General features: G+C 42.3%; 1 protein-coding gene across 2 annotated transcripts in view; it reads left to right on the forward strand.

The window, feature by feature from the left end:
- The window catches only part of DIP2B (disco interacting protein 2 homolog B), a 443,690-nt gene that overhangs the window by 250,392 nt on the left and 173,918 nt on the right, over positions 1–19,380 (forward strand). For both annotated transcript variants that reach the window (XM_033936084.1, XM_033936083.1), the window contains exons 11-14: positions 2,775–2,898; positions 4,855–4,964; positions 7,082–7,184; positions 15,292–15,356. In XM_033936084.1, the coding sequence (XP_033791975.1) occupies positions 2,775–2,898; positions 4,855–4,964; positions 7,082–7,184; positions 15,292–15,356 (402 nt within the window). The remainder of the gene's footprint in view (positions 1–2,774; positions 2,899–4,854; positions 4,965–7,081; positions 7,185–15,291; positions 15,357–19,380) is intronic.

A 19,380-nucleotide genomic window follows, 5' to 3' on the forward strand; every position in this document is an offset into this window, starting at 1 on the left:
GATCTGGATCCCTCTCAGTGTCATCTGTGCTCAGATGTCAGAGAGGAATCTGATCACAAGAAAGAGCATAAACAAATTTGTTGTGCTGCTGAGTCCATTGCCATCAGAAGCATGTCTTTTATTAATATCAAGTGTGTCTTTAATATCCTTGACTTTGAGCATTGATAGAGACCATCAGGATTGTTCATATTCTGGTCTCCTCTTGAGGAAGAGGAAAGATTTTTCCTCAGGAAATTTCCCTGGTGCACTGAAGGTCCTCAGTGCCTCAATGCTCTCAGCTCAGGCCTGACCTAGAGGTCAGTCATTTGAAGCAGGCAGGAACTCCTACTCATCTGAGGAAGAACCAAAGATCATCTTGAAGGTGCATACTATCTTCCATCAGATTCCTCCCCACAATATGTGAGAGGCAGATCTCCTCCAGAGGAGCTCTTTATTTACTGAGCTTATTCGAGTGATGGCGAAGGCCAACTCATTTTGTTTAGGAACAAAGAAGCAACACATGGCAGAAGCATTGGAAATCACTTTGCTCCCCCCCCCCCCAAGAAGTTATGATAATGACCATTTACAGAATCCTGAAGGATATACAGATGAGAATATGGAAACTGTCCCTCCCATACCTCTTATTAATAGAAAGTTGATTCTATGTATAGAGCTGAAAAGGCTTAGAGATTCAGAAAGCTGCAACTGCCATACAATTCCATGATGATCAAATCTCCTCTGAAAAAGGCCAAGAGTTTGAAGACTAGGGGGAGGGAGGTGTCAACCTAGATGTTTTTTGGGAACAAATTCTTTCAGAATGCTATGCTTAAGGCCCACATAGCATCCTACCAGTTATTCATGGGCATGTACAGCCAGATGAAGGAGGATATTTTTTTTTTCCAAACGGCGATGGTCCCCCCAGCATCGATCGGCAATGTGGCCCCCCCCATCGACGGACTGATTGGCAACAGACCCCACCTCCCCCATCGACGGAAAGTAAGATAAGCAAGGAACGCGGGTAAGAAAGGCAACAACAACTGTAATTTTCCAAGTGGTACTGCTTACCCAAAGCTTCCCTCTGACGCACCCCGGCAGAAACAGGGGAGGTTTAGTTTGTGATTACTTATTCCATACTGAATGAGGGTGGTTCTGTGTCCTGTGTGTATGAAAGACATGGTTTTCTGATAGCGTTGACCAGCCTTGTTTGGCGAAATACAACAGGCATGGTTCCTGGGAGCACCTTGATTTGAATCTCCTTATTGTCTGCCAATCTTCTTTTGTTCCACGTTGGATTTTTTGGTAAACCACTTGCCTTGTTTTTTTGTTACAAACTAACATGCATGGAGTGGAACGTACCAGAGGAGTTACAGATTTGGTTGTTTATACATATGGATTAAAGTTGGACAACATAGAGCGAGGCAGTTGAGAGGCGTTGCAAACTTTGTTATTAATATAGCCTTATGCTTCGGATAGTATTACTGCTGTACAATCCATTTGAACACTTTTATATACATTAGGAAAGGGTTCTGAGTTAAAGTCCTGGGCAAGTAGGTGGGAAGGGAAGGAAGGGGGGATTTGTTCAGAGTTGCATTTGTTCAGGGCTTGCATTGAACTAAAGGCAGGATTCACTAAATCTCCAAACCATGCACGATCCATTTCCTATTGCATGCCGGCCGACTGATTCAGTAAAGGCTTGCATGCAAATGGGGACGATCGTTAGCACGCCCCCGTCCAGAGTGATCCCCGCTAATGCGCACACCCTGACAGTAGTGACAGGAGAAGCAGCTTTCTGTCACTTTTATCAGGGCTCAGCCCAGCCCATATCTCTCTTGCCTGCTCCCGGGCTCTCTGCCGCCGTTCCTTGCAGAGTAAACCCATGTTTTAAAGCGGGCCTGCACTGCAGAGGACGGCAGCAGAGAAAAGGAGAATCCGGGAGCAGACAAGAGAGATCTTCCCAACACCCCCCCCGGCCCTGCTTTGCCGTGCCCACCCCCCTCCCACGGAGAAAAAAGCAGAAGGAATACCAACTCCCTCCTGCCATCTGCGTTAAAAAAAAAAAAAAAAAAAGCTGCATGTATGCAGCATGGCCCTCGCCCTCCCTCCCTCCCGGCACAGCCCTCGCCCTCCCCCGCCGACCTGCAAGGCACACCCCTGGCAGTAAAATGTTGTGAGCAGGAGAGGTGCTCAGTCCCTCCTGCTCCTAGGCCTCCTACCCCCCGGCCCAGTCCTGGTTGGGCCAGGCGGTCGGGCCCAGCCCACCCACCCCGGTACCTATAAAATAGTTGGGAGCAGGAGGGGTGCCCTCAGCCAATCAGGATTGGCACCTCAGCCAATCAGGGACTTTCTTAGGGAGGAGTCTAAGGAAGTCCTTGATTGGTCCTAAGTGTTATGAAAATGAGCCCATATGTATCCTTACTCATAAAAATAAAGCATAACAGTTTATTTATTACTGACCACTTTGCTCGCTTCCTTAGTTTTTTTCAGTCTGGATAATAATCTCAAACTACCTGAGCAAATTAATTTTATTTCTTATATGATGTGTGGTAAAGCAGACTTTATAAAAGAGTTCTACTGTTCCCACTTCTCTTTTAGCTGCTATCATGCCATTCTTTGCATGAGCTTATCTTCTCTCCATTTGTTTTGATTAGCATTCACCTTGAATTTGGTGATGATTTCAAATTTTTTATTGAGTTTTTTGATATCATTAAGGTTTAGCAGTACAGGTGAGAGAGGTCATTTTCTGAGGCTAATGGCTCTCTACTATTCCAACAAATGACTTATTTCCTTTGCACCAGGATGCTGGAGGCCAGCAGATTGGTTTCTTACTGGGAAGCTGTGGCATAGGTCTAGCCCTCACCAGTGAAGTGTGTCTGAAGGGACTACCGAAAACTCAGAATGGGGAAATTGTGCAGTTTAAAGGTTAGTGATATGACTTTCTACACCTGAATCCCAGTTAACTTTTTCTATAGAATTTTTAATTTATTGACTCGGCTTGGGCTCAATGGAACAGTAAAATCAGTTTGTTTGTTTTTTATATATCAATGCTATTTTACAGAAGCATTCATACATACACTCCCCCTTTCCCCAATGTGTGTGTTTGTGCCTTTTTTAAAATTAAAATTTATTAACTTTTAACAAGTGTCAACTATACATATAAGAGGTGTAAGTTGTTCTTTTCATACATGAGCCCCAATCACATTAACATAAAAATAGTCATATTGGGTCAGATCAGTGGTTTATCTAGCCCAGTATTCTGTTTCCAGCAGTGGCCAAGTCATGTCACAAGTACCTAGTAGAAACCCAAATAGTAGCAACATTCCATACTACCAATCCCAGGGCGAGCAGTGGCTTCCTCTGTTTGTACATTTTTTTTAAAATGGCTTTAAAACCTATAGAACATGCCAAAATTATTATCATTATTTATTCCTATATAAAGTTAGCATGGAGTAATTTAGGGTACATAGTGCTGTGCAGCATAAGTCACCTGGTAATAAAGTGTAGGGAAGATGATGAGATGCTAATTAAAGAGGGTATAGGGCTTGGATACCCTGCCTGCTTTTTCATAACTCCCTTTTCTTAGCTATAACGGTGCCTGCTGTGTCTGATCACCAAGCAACAAGGAGAAATTGTCTTACCCGATAATTTTCTTTCCTTTATTCCCACCAAATCTGCAGCTCAACTGATTGTGAGAGCAGTAAACTAATGTATAAGGTGAGCAGTAGGCTAGCATAAAGTAAGCAGCAGCTAAAGTGATTCTCCGAATAATCGATCAAAAGATTCTGCAAGTGGCCAACCATGTGATTTAGTGAGGTGATCCTGTGAACAGTAGTGTAAGACAACCTGAAAGAGTCCATAAAGTTAATTTTGTAAACAGCAGCTCATTTGAATTAGAAGTTCTCTACCTAAATCACTTGAACAAGAGACAGCTTAGCTGATTCTACGAGAAGCAGATCAGCTGAATCTCTGCAGAGGAGAAAAGTTGTTTCTATGAATAATAGAATGTCTGCTACTCAAAGAAAAAGCCTAGTTTCTTTAGTGAACCACTAACTAGCTGCTTCTGAGAGTTGAAGACCAGCTGCTTCTGAGCAGTGAGATCTAGCCAATTCTAGAAAATGATGAACAGCCAAGTCGAGGAATAGAAGTTCAGGTTATTCTAGATAGTGAAGATCAGCCAGGAGACTTAGGCTAAGCATTTTCAAGAGGGAAAGAATAACTGTATCTGATCCTATGATGCTCAGTAATCCACTACAGATTTGCAAGGAAAAAATGCCAGTGTGCACATGGTTGTATATACAACTAAGCTAGCTAGGTGATAGCCAACTGTGTGGAGAGGAGCAGGAACATCAGAAGGCTTTGAAAGAAAAGCAAACCAACCCTGAAAGGGTAACCTCAGTTGTATGGGGAAAACTTGTAAGAATTGAAAATGCTAGGACATCAAACACAGTGAACTATAAGGTGAGACACATCTGAAGTCCCAGTATAATTGGCTTAAGAGAAGAAGGCCAGTAAGACACACCCAACTTGTTTGAAACCCAGCTATGAAACTGAGGAGAACAAACCTAAAAAGGCACCCCCCCCCCCAACTTAACTGAGTACTAGCTCAGGAGATTAAGAGAAAAGGCATTCATACCTCAATTGAAAACCAATGAGACAACCAGTTTAGGAGCTGTATGGTTAGTCCGTCATCCATCTATTGGAGACAGAAAAATATTGCTTGTTATGGTAGGATGCTAAGAAAATAACATAAATCATTCATCCCACAGTATATCCCACCTTATTCCTTGTCCTACAGTGGACAATACTTCATATTTATACTTTCTTATTCTCTCTTAGTATTGCATGCTTCATTAATCTTATCTTTTACTTCTGAAATAGGCTGGCCAAAACTTAAATGGGTTGTGACAGACTCAAGGTATCTTTCCAAGTCACCAAAAGACTGGCAGCCCCACATCTCTGCAGCAGGCACAGAACCAGCATACATTGAGGTAAACTATAATACATAGTTATTTCTTTACAGCAGAACTGGGATGAGGGCTCCTTCAGTTTATTGATTTAGTATCTAAAATTAAAATTGACAGGAGTATCACATAGAGAATGCATGATCAGTTTGATGAAGTTTGATTTATTTCACTCTTTAACAGATAGACTACTCATTGAACTGTTGCATCTACTCTGGATTCCATGCGTGTGGTGATCAATCCATTCCCGCAAACTGGACTTTCAGAAGTGTGAATATTTACAGCTTTGAGCACCTCCCATGTGGAGGCGGAGCCCGGTGCACCCTCCAGTTTTTCTTCTGTAAGCGAACTGTGCAGAGGTTTCTTATCTTCTCTGCTTAGTTTTGTCTTTCTCATTCAAAATTTGGTTTATTGAGGCTTCCTGCCTGGGAAAGGATGCAGGTTCCGCTGAGCTGGACTGCAGCTCTGCAGGGCAGGCCTATGGGTGGACCTGAAGAGCCAGCCTGCTATTTCTTTTGAGCTCAGAGTCCATTTTCCTGAGAGCCAGCTCACCTGAGTTTCTCAGTAGCTTGAGTGTAGGCTGTGGGCACCCTGAGTAAGAACTCTTGGGATAATAGGGCACCAGCTGCATATTTACCCACCACATTGTGCTTCAAGGTCCCTGGGGGTAGAGTTCGGTGTCGGTCCAGCTTGTAGCCTGAAGATTCCTTGGTTTTGGAGCGTCACAGGAAGTATTTGAGGCAGAAAAAGTCCATTCCACCTTTTCAGCTGCATTGAAGAAGCTGCAGGCAGGCACAATCGAAGAACTTTGAATAAAACCCCATTGATTCTTATGGGAGAATCGGGGGTGAGTCCAAAAAAAAATCCCAAAGTTGAGGTGAACGTCTGCTGTGCAGTTGGTGTGGGTCAATGGCATGCTACCATGGAGTAACTCATTTAAACGAATCAGGGGGCTTCCAGATGTGTGTCCAAAATGACTGTGCAGTGAACCCTGTTAAGAATGTGGCTCCAAAGCCCAGGGTGACTGCACCCATGCTCATGAGGGTTCATTGCAAAAAAACAGCTGCAATTTGCACAAGAGTGCTGACATTGCACTAACTGGCAGAGGGTTGCCTTTTCTGATGAGTCACATTTTGAGCTCCATTGAACGGATGACGTTGGCATGTCAGGCCTGAAACCACCGAGAACAAACACCCAGCAACCATTGTTGGATGTACAAAAGCTGATGGTGACAGCGTTATGGTCTGGGTCCCTTGATACCTCTGGAAGGCACTCTAAACTGCCTCCATCCTTGCCGATCAAGTACACCCATACATATTGACAGTCTTCTCCATGGCCAATGGGATCTCTCAACAGGACAATGCGACATGTCATACTGCCAGAATTGTTTGCGAGTGTTCACAGAGCATGACCAAGATTTCCAGTTACTTCTTTGGCCTCTGAATTCCCCAGACCTTAACCCAATCGAGCACATTTGGGACCACCTCAATTGACATGTTCAGTGACTGGATCCACCACCCACACCCATTGAGTCACTCCCAACTGAAGGGTGCTCCGTCTCCATATGGGGGGTGCTCAAATCTGTAAGTATTCTCACTTCTGCAAGTCCAGTTCACGGAAATGGATTGATCACCACAAGTACGGAATCTATAGTAAATTAACAGAAAGAAGATTATCCAGGTAAGAACCTAATCTTTCAATAATAATGTCAGCTGTACTGTCAATAGAAGGGGAGGTGTGCAAAGACTAGATGGAATTTTAAACTGTATGAAAAGAGACTGATTATTGTGAGCTACCATAGCAAGAAGCTGAGTTTCATAAAATCATATTTGAACATTAGGGATGATAACCTTTTAAAATTTGTTCGCTGCATTTTAGCCTCTTATCGATTTAAAAAAAAGAAAAAAAAAAAGAGAAACCATGGAGGCTCTTAACAGTGCATGACTACCAGATTTTGATAGTAGTACTCTGGGACTGTCTTTAGCTTGTTTTTCCAAGAACACTGCCATATATTATATTGGGGGGGTTTCACCTGTTAATAGCAATAAATCCTGCCCTGTATGCACAGACGTGAAAGTCACAGTTAAGAGGATTATACTGCCCTGGGAATTTATTAATAGAGTACCACCTTTCCTGTCTCCTAGTACAAGACAAGTAAAGAAGGCAGTGTGATGGGAGTAACAGTGTCCCGGATTGCAATGCTGTCTCATGCTCAAGCACTCTCTCAAGCTTGCAACTACACTGAAGGTGAGTCTACAGAAAGCAGATTGAATGAATGCATATGGCATTTTCCAGCATGCAGTTATATACACACTAGCAGGACTGGTTGAAATTCACTGGAAGGAACTTTTTAGTGACATTGACACTGGGAGGCCACCAATGTTCAATTGAGTCCATGCTTAAGTGCAAAACATTACATCTATCTCTGTGTTTATGGCTTCTGGTGCTACACTCTTCTTCTTCCATCCAGCTTAGTCATCTTGTTTTTACAAGAGCTGTAGGCTTGGCAAGGAGCCTGATCTGCTTAGCTGGTTGTAGGAAGAGTGTGGCATGGTTTAGGAAAGCCATATGTAGATAGGTGTTAGGTTGTATGGGAGGTAAGGGGGAGAGTGCAGGGTGTATGATCACTGGTTGGTGGGAGAGGGGGTAGTGTAGTATATGTGGTCAGGTAAGAGGAGTGTGTGTTAAACAGGTTCTCTGAGGACAAGAAGGTATAATCTCTCATGTGGGTGATGTCATCCACAGAAACTAGTCTGGACAGATACCAAGTGCACTGTCGCTTTAAATTTTAAACACTGCCTGTATCGCATGCATGCTGATACCTTCCTGCCCAATGTCATTTTGCAGGACCTACAATTTGTAGTTTTCTGCGGAGCTGAGAAGCCATGTTTTCAGAGTTCTCCTCAGCGTGTCAAACTTGCCTTTTTAGGAGCCTTCCCTTTATTTTTCCTTCAATTTGTTCTTCCTCTATCGGTCAAATTTTACAACTTTTTTCAACATTTTATTTTCAGGCTTTCCAGTCACTTTTATCCTTATCCCATTCCAGGAGCATCGAGGTATTTTCGGCTTTAATTTTACTCAAGCTCTGAGCCATTGAGCCCTTTGATTTCATGTCAGCTGTTTTCCCCTTGATGTCCAAGGCGCCTGATAGTTTCAAGAGGTGCATCTGATGCAACACAAACTTTTCAGGCACTGATCCATACAACTGGTGTGTTAGTTTCTTGGTCCTGAACATTAGGACATTTCTTGTGCCCTCTGCTCTTGTATGCAGAAGAGGTCACTGAAGGCCCATAAGCTTCAATTCAAAAAGTACTTCAGTACCGTATCGGGGACATAGAACATGGCAGGGGATTCTGAACCAGACACTCAACGTTGAGCATGGCCGGAGATTCTGAACCCATTGCTCAATTTCAGTCTATGCTGGCATCAATCCCTATACCAACTGCATCAATGTCACATCATTCCAAGTGGACACGTTGCCAGGATTCCACTACTTCGTCACCAGTACCATCTGCATCCGGGGAGCACAAACATGTTTCCCCCACCTGATATGCCTCAGTATCATCCCATGCTTCAACTGCCTTGACACATTCTAAACATTGATGCACGAAGGATGATCACCATCTCTCCAACTGATGTCCTTTCAGAGGCATGCCTTGACTTTGAGGTCCCCAACACCTTGATACCCAGTATCATAAGTACCTTCTGCACCTTTGCCTATATCTGTGCTGGTACCATCAATAAAAGAGCAGCTTCAAGCATTGCTTCAACAAGAGCTTGCAGGGCTACTGTAGTCACATCTTACCCAGACTTCTGTTGCCTTCATACCAGCCTCAGTCCAGCCCAAGGATATGTTGGTGCATCATTCCAGGCAATACTCCAGGACTCCTTCTCGACTTCGAGCATAGACATCCAGGAGACACTTGATGCATGCATTGTCCTTGAGGGAGCGTGATTCCTCTCTCTCAAGCTGCCAGGAACGTTTGTGCTTTAGGGGGAGGGGAATTGATTCTGTGTTAGACAAGGTTTCTAACACACTCTCAACCAGAAAAACAGTTATCCGGTATCCACCAATCCCTGTGGGTGCCGGATAGCTGAGATTCTACTGTAGTTTGCTTTTTTGTTGTGTTTAATTTTAGTCTGTTGTATAGTACCCAAGAGTACATTTTGTCAATGCTGTTGGACACTTTTGTGAAAGCTTCCTTCATATCAGTACTGAGTGGGATTAGAAGAGAGTTGTCATTGGCATAGAACAGTGGACAATCTCCATTGGTGAAGGAGAGGTTTCCTAGTGAACTCATGGATAGGTTGAAAAGTATAGGGGATAATGGTGACCCTTGTGGGACACCACAGAACACTTTCTAGGTTAGTGAGAAGATACCAAACATACTATTCTCTATTTGTCAGAAAGTTCAACCAGTTGTGAATTAGTCCAGTCAAACCTAGTTTGCTGAGTTTGGTCAATAGTAGTTTGTTGTCAACAGAGTTGAAGGCAGCTTGATTTTTGCTGTTAAGATCAGAAGCAGAAGTTCTGTGTATCATTCGACCCTAAGACTTGAGAGTCCCTGTCACCAAGAGGACTTGGCTAATGAACTGTCTCATTTGCATATACTCAGGCTGAACTGATGATTTGAAGACCATGTCACTGCTCATAAAGTTTGAGTTATGACTTCAGCAGCCCATTTATTCTCTACTTCTATTGAGGATATTTGTAAAGCAGTCACTTAGTCCTCAATCCATACCTTCACGTCCCACTACTGTGTGGAGAACCATTCCAGGCAGGACAGTCAGTTGAGGCAAGCAGTTCTGCAAAATTTATTCTCTTCCTAAATGCCAACTTTCTCTCCAACCCTTTGGGTTTCATCAGGCTTATGTTTAACTATAACCTTCTTCCTAGAGGCATGATCTGGCAGCTTGGGAGTCCCATATGTGAGAACATTATACCTGCTTGTCCATGGAGAAATCATTTACTTACCTGTAGCAGATGTTATACTAGGACATGCAGGCAACATATTCTCACATGTAGGTGACATCATCCACGGAGCCCAGTACGGACAGTGTTAGTGTACTGTCACTTAAACTTTTGTGAAGCTTCGAGATTGCCTATACCGCACATGCACAAGTGTCTTCCTGCCTGACGTCAGCTTGCAGTTCCTCAGTTCTTTGTTTTCCGTGGAGTGAAAAAGTTGTGACTGGACTCTGTCCATATGAGTTACCTTCCCATCAATTATTTTTGCCTTCGGCTCATTTTCTTTTATTATATCTAACTAATGCTTTCTTTTCCTTCGGTTTTTTCATCAAATTTTTTTAAATTAAATTTTTATTAAATTTACAACAGAAATACAAAAGGAATCTTAACCAATAAGAAATAAACAGTAATAAGGACAAGCGGCTGCATTCTTAGTTGTTACATAGCTCAAATTATGATAGAAATTAATATCAAAGTAAATTCTATAGAATATGAAGCGGAGCTCCTTGACACTGAACCGAGAGCGGAGCTCCTTGAAGCATTGGATTTTGATGAGCCTCTTAAAGAATTCCTCAAGTTGCCTCTTCATACTTAAGGAAGCTATGTTTAAAAACTGAGAAACTCCTCTCACACTTCCCATAGCTCCAAGGAAAATTGACTCTTTGTATAGAATACAGTCATGCTTGGGGTTTGATCAGCCACAGCTGCAGCACCAGTCTTTGCTGGTTGAATTTACTCTTAAAAAATCTTCCAGCACACGAGTGTATGCCAGTGTGCCACCAGGTCATGAAGGCCACACCATGGATAAGTTTGGGCACTGCCTTTACCAGAGCTCTATATTGACTAGCAGAATTCTCAGCTATAATTTTTGTTGTTCTATCTTAAACAGTTCATAAAAAGACTTGCTGATTTTGAGCAATATATTCCACCTGATTGTCTTCCAGAGTTTCAAGAAACTTCTCATAGTCTCCTTCATTGAAACATGACAGCAGATAAAGGCCAAATAGCCCATCTAGTCTGCCCATCCACAGTAACCATTATCTCTTTTTCTCTCTGAGAGATCCCACATGCCTATCCCTGGCCCTATTGATAACAACGTCCAAAATGGCTTAGCCAACATTCCTTATCTAGGAGAAAAATTGTTTGGTGACAAAGTCGAGGATGCAACGCAAAGACTCACTTGACATGAGCAGAGCTGGGCTACTATAGCAGGGTCTGAGTCTAAGACTCAGCCATCTATATCTTCCCAGAAACTATCCAGCAACTTCGTCCTCTTCTAAACCTCTGCCACAGAAGCCTCAGACTTCTGCTCCACAGGAATCAATTCAGTCTTTTTGACATGCTACTTGAGAGCATAGCCACCTCCCCAACCCATTGGAGGCCATCGTCTTTTATATCATCAACGCTGGACACTCATTCCAACAGACACTTGGGTCCTTAAAGTCGTACAGGAAGGTTACTGTCTTCATTTTTTTACCATTCTTCTAAACAGTACTCCAAGAGAGTCACATCTCAACAGCCTTCCCTTCTTCAGGAAATCAAAGCTCTTCTTCAGCTAAATGCCGTAGAATCAGTACCCCCTTCCCAGAAAAATCAGGGGTTCTATTCCAGGTATTTCCTAATTCCAAAGAAGACAGGAGGTCTTCATCCCATTCTCAACCTCCGAGGTCTCAAAAAATATTTAGTCAAAGAGAAGTTTTGCATGCTATTAACTGTTCTCTCCAGACCTCAGAGACATACACACACATTCCTATACATCTGTACCATAGAAAGTTCCTTCATTTTCGTGTAGGTCACCATCATCTTCAGTACAAAGTTCTACCATTTGGTCTTGCTTCCTTGCCAAGAGTGTTCACAAAATGCCTAGTGGTAGTAGCGGCAACCCTTCGTATCCACGGGTTTCAAGTGTTCCTTATCTGAATGATTGGTTGATTGAAGTTACTTTGCCTCAAGCAGTCCAGTCAGCTATACAGGCGACTATAACTCTTCTGGAGCTTCTAGGATTCAAAGTCAGTTATCCAGAATCTCCTCGTCAACCATCTCAAATATTGGGGTTTATAGGAGCCATACTCAACACCAATCTTATATGAGCTTTCTTGCCCCAGCAGAGTCAAATCACCTTGCTTCAACTTTGCAAATCATGTGTCTACTCTGCAGAAAATCTCAGCATGACAATTGATGCTTCTCATGTAACCCCCTTTGCCCGACTCCATCTCAGATCAGCTCAATGGAACCTAGCACCTCAGTAGTCTCAAGCCACAGATCCCTTATCCCAGCAGATCATTCTCCTGGCCTCTTCGTCAATCTCTCCAATGGTGGTTGCAACTGGCAAATCTATCCAGAGGTTTGCTATTTCACATCCCTCCACATCAGAGAGTAGTCACAACGGACGCATTCATGTATGTATGCATGTATGGGGAGCTCACCTAGACAGTCTCTGGACTCGGTGCCTGTGGTCTACTTGAGAGCTTTGGGCAATTCGCAATGCCCTAAAAACATTTCAGGATCACCTTCTCAACCAAATCCTCTGTGTCAGAACAGATAATGAAGTTGCAATGTACTATATCAACAAGCCCTTCACATTTGGAAATAAGCAATTTCTCAAAATATATTTCTCAAGGCGATATATGTGCAAGGGAAGCGGAATGCCCTGGCCGACAAACTCAGCAGATTTCTTCAGCCGCATGAGTGGACTCTCAACTCCAAAGTCTTGCACCATATCTTCTTGCTCTGGTGGACTCCTCAAATAGACCTGTTTGCATCTCCCCACATTCACAAGTTACCTCAATTCTGCTCCAGACAGTTCTCTCCTCATCGCCTGGAAACAGATGCATTTCTTCTGGATTGGTCATACAAGTTCCTGTATGCGTTTCTGCCAATTCCTTTAGTTCTGAAGATGCTAGTCAAACTCAAACAAGATTCAGCCACCATGATTCTCATAGTTTCTCAGTGGCCCAGACAACTTTGGTTCTCCCTTCTACTTCAACTCAGTGTCAAGGATCTAATTCCATTACAGATCTTTCCATCTCCTCTCACTCAGAGTCAAGGCTCTCTTTTTACATCCCAACCTGCAGTCTCTACACCTAACAGCTTGGTACCTTTAAACTTGACCTCAGCAGATTTTGATCTCTCTGCCCCAGTTCAAGACATTATAGCTGCTTTCAGAAAGTCGCCTACTCAGCAATATTATTGATTCAAGTGGACACACTTTACTTTATGGTGTAATCTCCATCACCAGGATCCAACTCTGGACTTAAAACCACTTCTGTCAGAGTTCACATCAGTGCTATTAGTGCATTTCAGGCTCCTTTCAATAATAAACCTTTAGCTATTCATCCACATGTTTCCTGGTTTATGAAAAGACTCTTAAATTCAAAACCGCCTCCAGTTATTTGGGATCTGAATGTAGTCCTCGCTATTCTGATGAAACCTCCATTCGAACCTCTTGCAACTACTCATCTTAAGTTGTTCACTTGGAAAGAGGTGTGCTTGATCAGTGTCACTTCTGCTTGTCAAGTGAATAAACTTCAAACACTAGTTTGTGACCCATCTTTCACAGTATTTCATCACGACAAGGTGGTTCTCAGAACTCATCCTAAATTCCTTCCGAAAGTAGTCACGGAATTTCACCTTAATCCATTGCGCTACCTGTTTTCTTTCCAAAGCATCAATCTCATCCTGGAGAAATGGCTCTTCACACATTGGACTGTAAACGTGCCTTGGCTTACTATATACAGAGGACTAAGCCATACAAGTCTTCCCCTCAACTGTTCATCTCTTTTTACTCTAACAGATTAGGACTGCCTGTAACCAAACAAACTATTTCCACATGGTTAGCGACTTGCATTTCCTTTTGCTATGCTCAGGTTGAGCTGTAGCTGGAGGGTTGTGTTACAACATACAAGGTCCAAGCTATGGCAGCATCAATGGATTTTTGTGTTACACTCCCATTGAAGATTTATGCAAAGAAGCTACTTGGTCCTCAATCCACACATTTACATTTCGCTACTATCTAGAAATCTATTCCAGACAAGATGGTCACGTCAGCCAAGCAGTACTACAGAATTTATTTATATCTGACCTATACCTCCAGCTCTAAACATTTTTGTTCATTACCTGGTTATTAGTCATCTTGATTACAGTAATTCCCTTTACTACGACATCAGAAACAAAGACCTTCAAAGCCTGCAATTGATACAAAACACATCCATCAAACTAATCACGGGTAAGAGAAAATTTGATCATGTCACACCCCTCTTAAAAGCAGCTCACTGGCTTTCAATTCCAAGACCGTTTGACCTACAAAATTCTTCTAGTTTACAGAACACACCAATCTCACTTTCTACGATATCTAGACAACCTTCTTATCCCTTACATGCCCTCTATTCATTTCAACAGAATGGTGACGGGACTAAAGCACGCCGGACAGTCGTGCGCGGACAAAGATGCTAAGATAAATGCGCGCAGGACGTCAGTGCACCAGATTACAAGGTAACTTTAAAGTGCTCTGGGGGGAACCCCCACTTAAAAGTGTTGCCGTTGGGGGTAGGGGGTTGGGGGGGAACCCCACCCCACCCCACTTAAAGAGGAAACTGTAACTTTTCACTAAAACACTGGGAAAAATTACACTTTCCTCTCTAATGTGGGAGTCCCCCTCCCAAACACCCTAATGGCAGCGCCAACACTTCTAAGTAAAATCCCACACCCCCCTTCGGAGCGCTTTAAAGTTACCTTTTAATCTGGCGCGCTGACGTCCTTCGCACATTTATCTTAGCGACTTTGTCTTTGCGCAATTGTCCCGCGCGCTTTCATCTATGAACCCAACAGAATTTACTAGTCATTCCTTTCCCCCAGCAAATTACCTAGGACTACATTAGAAATAGTGTATTTTCAGTGCTAGGCCCCACTTTATGGAATGTGCTCCCCAATGAAACCTTTCTGAACCCTTTAAAATCATCTCTGAAAACATTTCTTTTCAAAGACGCCTTCAATTGATTGATTAATTAATTGATATACTTGCCCCTTACTAAAATGCTGGTATCGAGGAGGCAACACAGCTTTCTACCTCTTCCTTTCTTCCTTTCCTATGGAATTATTGTATTTCCTCTTTCTTCCTCCTTTACTTTTTTCAGCCTTCCTCTCAGTTCCTCTCCACTACAAATCATTAAATTGTAAATTGTAAACTGCAAAGGTACCATGTGATATGCAGGATATCAAGCCTAATGAAAACTTGAAACCTGCTATTATTTAGGGATGCCTCTACTTTCTCAGTATTTCCATCAGCTGTCTGAATTGTGTAACAGGACATGAGCACAGGAGACTTCTCACCAGAACCTGAGTGTTGCCATACCTTTGCTAAATTGATGTAATTCTCTCCTCCTTTAGGTGAAACAACAGTGAATGTGCTGGACTTTAAAAGAGATGCAGGGCTATGGCATGGGATACTCGGGGTAAGTGCAAGCAAACCTGTGGCAAATCCTTGAAAAATGTTTGTAAGTTTTATTCTAATTTCTATGGGCCCAATATTCAGCCAGCAGTGATCAGTGTTTTGGCATTAAACCCAGAAATTCAATGCAGGACCATGTCCAGGCACCATCACTGAATTTCCTAGTAAATGCGATATTCAGCACTTAACCGACTATGAGTTACTACATAAAGGTTGTATTGATTTATTTGTTTAACCTGGTTGATTCAGTTCTAAATATTGGCATTAAACTGGCCAAGTGCTAATTTTGCCCTGGAGCACCCCAAAATAGACAGTTTTCTGTTTGGCACTAACCAGTTAGCCCTGAACAGGTTCAGTGTTGTTTAGTATACTGCATATCGAATACAGTCATGTGAAAAAATTAGGACACCCCATGAAATATTCAATTCTTTCTTGAGAAATGTTCACATATTGATGTCAGATCTTTTTTTTATTTATCTCTGGAAAAGAAAGTGGTGTAATTGCAGGTAAACAACAAAAGTTTTCCTTGATTTACTCATGAAACAAAAGATTATCCACAAAAATGTGCATTCTAACTGAGGAATAAATTAGGACACCCTAATAATAATAATAATAATAATTTATTTCTTATATACCGCTATACCGTGAGGTTCAAAGTGGTTTACAGTAAAGATACATTTTGACAGTACATGGGATACAAACGGTTAACAATGAAGATACATTTTGTCAGTACATGGGATCCAAGTGGTTTAGAATAAAGATACATTTTGTCAGGACCTGGGATGCAAGGGGAGAGAGAGTAAGAGTTAGTCTCAAATCTAGAATTGGGGTGGTGGCGAGGTAGAGAGGAGTGCTGTAGCGAGGAAGAAGTGGGTTGGGAATTTAGAATTTGTTAAACAATCGAGTTTTCAGGGATTTTCTAAAGTCTGCGTATGTAGTGGCCTCAAGTATGGGTTTTCCAAGCCATGTGTTCAGCCTAGCTGCCTGGAATGATAACATTCTATCTAGAAACTTTTTGTATTGGTAAGATTTCAGGGAGGGGTAATTAAATGGGTTTGTTCTACGAGTGCTCTTGTTGGAACTGTTGAGAAAGAACTGGGAGATAGGTAAATTGGGAGCATCCCAAAGAGAGCTTTGTAACAAATGCAAGCAAACTTGAAGATGATTCTGGATTCTACGGGTAGCCAGTGGAGTTTCTGATAGTAAGGGGTAATGTGTTCCCATTTTTTTAAAACCATGGATTAGTTGGATAGCGGTGTTCTGAATTAATCTCAGTTTGTTGAGGTTCTTTCTGTAAGCACCTAGGTATATGATATTACAATAATCTAGAGTGCTTAAGATGGATGATTGTACTAGTAAACGGAAGGACTTTTCGTCGAAGAATTTTTTAATAGTGCAAAGTTTCCATAGAAATACTTTTTTTAAACAATAGGTTTGTGTGATTTTCCAGGGTTAGGTATTTGTCAAGGGTTATCCCCAGTATCTTTATGGTTTGGTCAATTTTGTATTCTTGAATCTTAAGTGAATTGTATTTTCTTTTATCTTTTTGTTGGGGGATAGCTAGTGTTACCCCCTTTGGCTGAAATAACTACAGTGAGATGCTTTCTTGTAGCCATCTACCAGTCTCTGACATTGGTCTGGGGAAAATTTGGCCCACTCCTCAATACAGAATTCTTTCAGCTGTGAGATGTTTGAGGGGTTTTTTGCATGTACAACCCATTTCAAATCACCCCTCAGCATCTTAATGGTATTAAGATCAGGACTTTGACTCGGCCAATCCAGGACTCTCCATTTCTTAGTTTTCAGCCAGTCCTTGGTGGATTTACTTGTATGTTTTGGGTCATTGTCATGTTGCAGGGTCCAGTTCCGCTTCAGCTTTAATTTTCTTACAGATGGTCTCACATGTTCCTCAAGCACCCTTTGATACACAGTAGAATTCATGTTGGATTCTATGATGGTGAGCTGGCCAGGTCCTGCTGCAGTAAAGCATCCTCAAACCATGACACTTCCACCTCCATACTTCACAGTTGGTATGAGGTTCTTTTCCTGGAATGCTGAATTTTGTGTACATGTCCTCCTTTCTGATGTCCAAATAATTCAAATTTAGACTCATATGTCCATAGAACACTATTCCAGAAGTCCTAGTGTTTGTCTACATTCTCTGTGGTAAACTTCTGTCTGACCTTGATGTTTCTCTTAGCAAAGGTTTCCTTCTTGCACACCTTCCATGCAAGTTAAATTTGTGCAGTCTATTTCTGATTGTAGAGGCATGCATTTTCACATCAACAGTAGCAAGAACCTCCTGTATGTCCTGTGATGACATTTTAGGGTTTTTGGCGACTTCTTTTAGCATCTTGTGGTCTGCTCTGGGGGGTCAACTTGCTTGGACAGCCAGACCTGGGCATGTTGGCAATTGTTTGTAAAGTCCTCCACTTGTACACTATTTTCAGGACCATGGAATGGCTAATGTCAAATTCTTTTGGGATTTTTTAAAATCCCGTACCAGACTTATAAGCTGCTACAATCTTCTTTCTGAGGGCCTCAGACAGCTCTTTTGATCTCACCATGATGTTCACTCTCATCGCAGCAGTCATGAGCACACCAAACTAAATGTCTGAAGTTTAAGTAGGGCAAACCTCCTTCAAAATGCTCAGTAACGATGCTCTAATCCTGTGCACCTAATGTGATACACCTGCGTATGATTTGAGCCACTTTAAGTGGGAGGATATGTGGGGGTATCCTAATTTATTCCTCAGTTAGAATACACATTTTGGTGGATATCTTTTGTTTCATGAGTAAATCAAGGAAAAGTTTGTTGTTTACCTGCAATTACATCACTTTCTTTTCCAGAGATTGAAAAAAAAAAAAAAGATTTGACATCGATATGTAAATATTTAAGAAAGAACTGAATATTTCATGGGGTGAACCTAATCTTTCTTTCTAGGAGGGTCAACGAATACAGATCTCCACACAAAAATAGCCAGTTTAGCACTTCTCCAAGGTTCTAAGGCCTAATAATGACATCATTCACTCATAGAACTGAACACACCAGATATTAAATACTGAACTCCCAAGAATAAAAATGACCTAGACACTACAACTACAGAATGGTGAAAAAGCTTTGCAAGTTAAATAAGAACCTTAGTCCTTTTTAAAAAGGAATACGATATTTTACAGGTTTTTAAAGACCCTAATTGGAGCTCTGAGATACAGAATTCTATTGTAATACACAATCACTGCACAAACTCTCTAATGTAACAAGTTCAGAGATACTCTTTCCCTTTCACTCACACCCCCATGCCCAATGAGTCTCCTTTTCTCATCCTTCCTCCACCTGCAGCATCCCTTTCCCCCCTTCCATCCTATGTCCCAAGCTGAATGACATAGTGACAGAATTTGTCACTGTCTCTGTGGGAAACCATCCCCATGTCATTCTTTAAGGAGAGAATGAAGAATCAGAGTATGAAAAGGCATAACTTTTGACCCTCAAGCCTTGCATTGAAGAATGGTGGTGTAGAAGGAGTGAGGTTGAGATAGACACTAAAGAATGACACAGGATTGTTTCCCGCAGTTATGTGCGGGGACAGTGACAATTATCTGTCACCGGTCAAACTTCTTACCCCCTTTCCCTCACTCCCTTCATTGTGTGTTCCAAGTTTGCTCCCCCTCCCTCCAGGCCAGCTTCAGGTCATCCAAATGCCACCGCCTTCTTCCTTCTTCACAATCAAAACAGCCATACTTGTTCTTCAAAAAGCCATTGGCAGCAGTTCCTATACTCTGCCTGCAGTTGATTTGGAAGCCTTTTCTTTGATGTTACAGGAAAGGCTTCTGGGTCTGACGTAGGCAGTATCTAAGAACCACTGCCTGAAGCTTTTTGAAGAAGCAAGTGTGACTGCCTTGATTATGAAGAAGGAAGGGGAGGCAGCAGCCCAGAGGCAGGTAGAAACCCACAGGAGACCCGCAAGAGGTACTTCATCTCCATGAGATCCCTGCGATTCTGGAGGGTAACCCTGCAGAATCTGCAGGAT

The sequence above is a fragment of the Geotrypetes seraphini genome, chromosome 3, assembly GCF_902459505.1.
Source record: "Geotrypetes seraphini chromosome 3, aGeoSer1.1, whole genome shotgun sequence".
Classification (NCBI taxonomy): domain Eukaryota; kingdom Metazoa; phylum Chordata; class Amphibia; order Gymnophiona; family Dermophiidae; genus Geotrypetes; species Geotrypetes seraphini.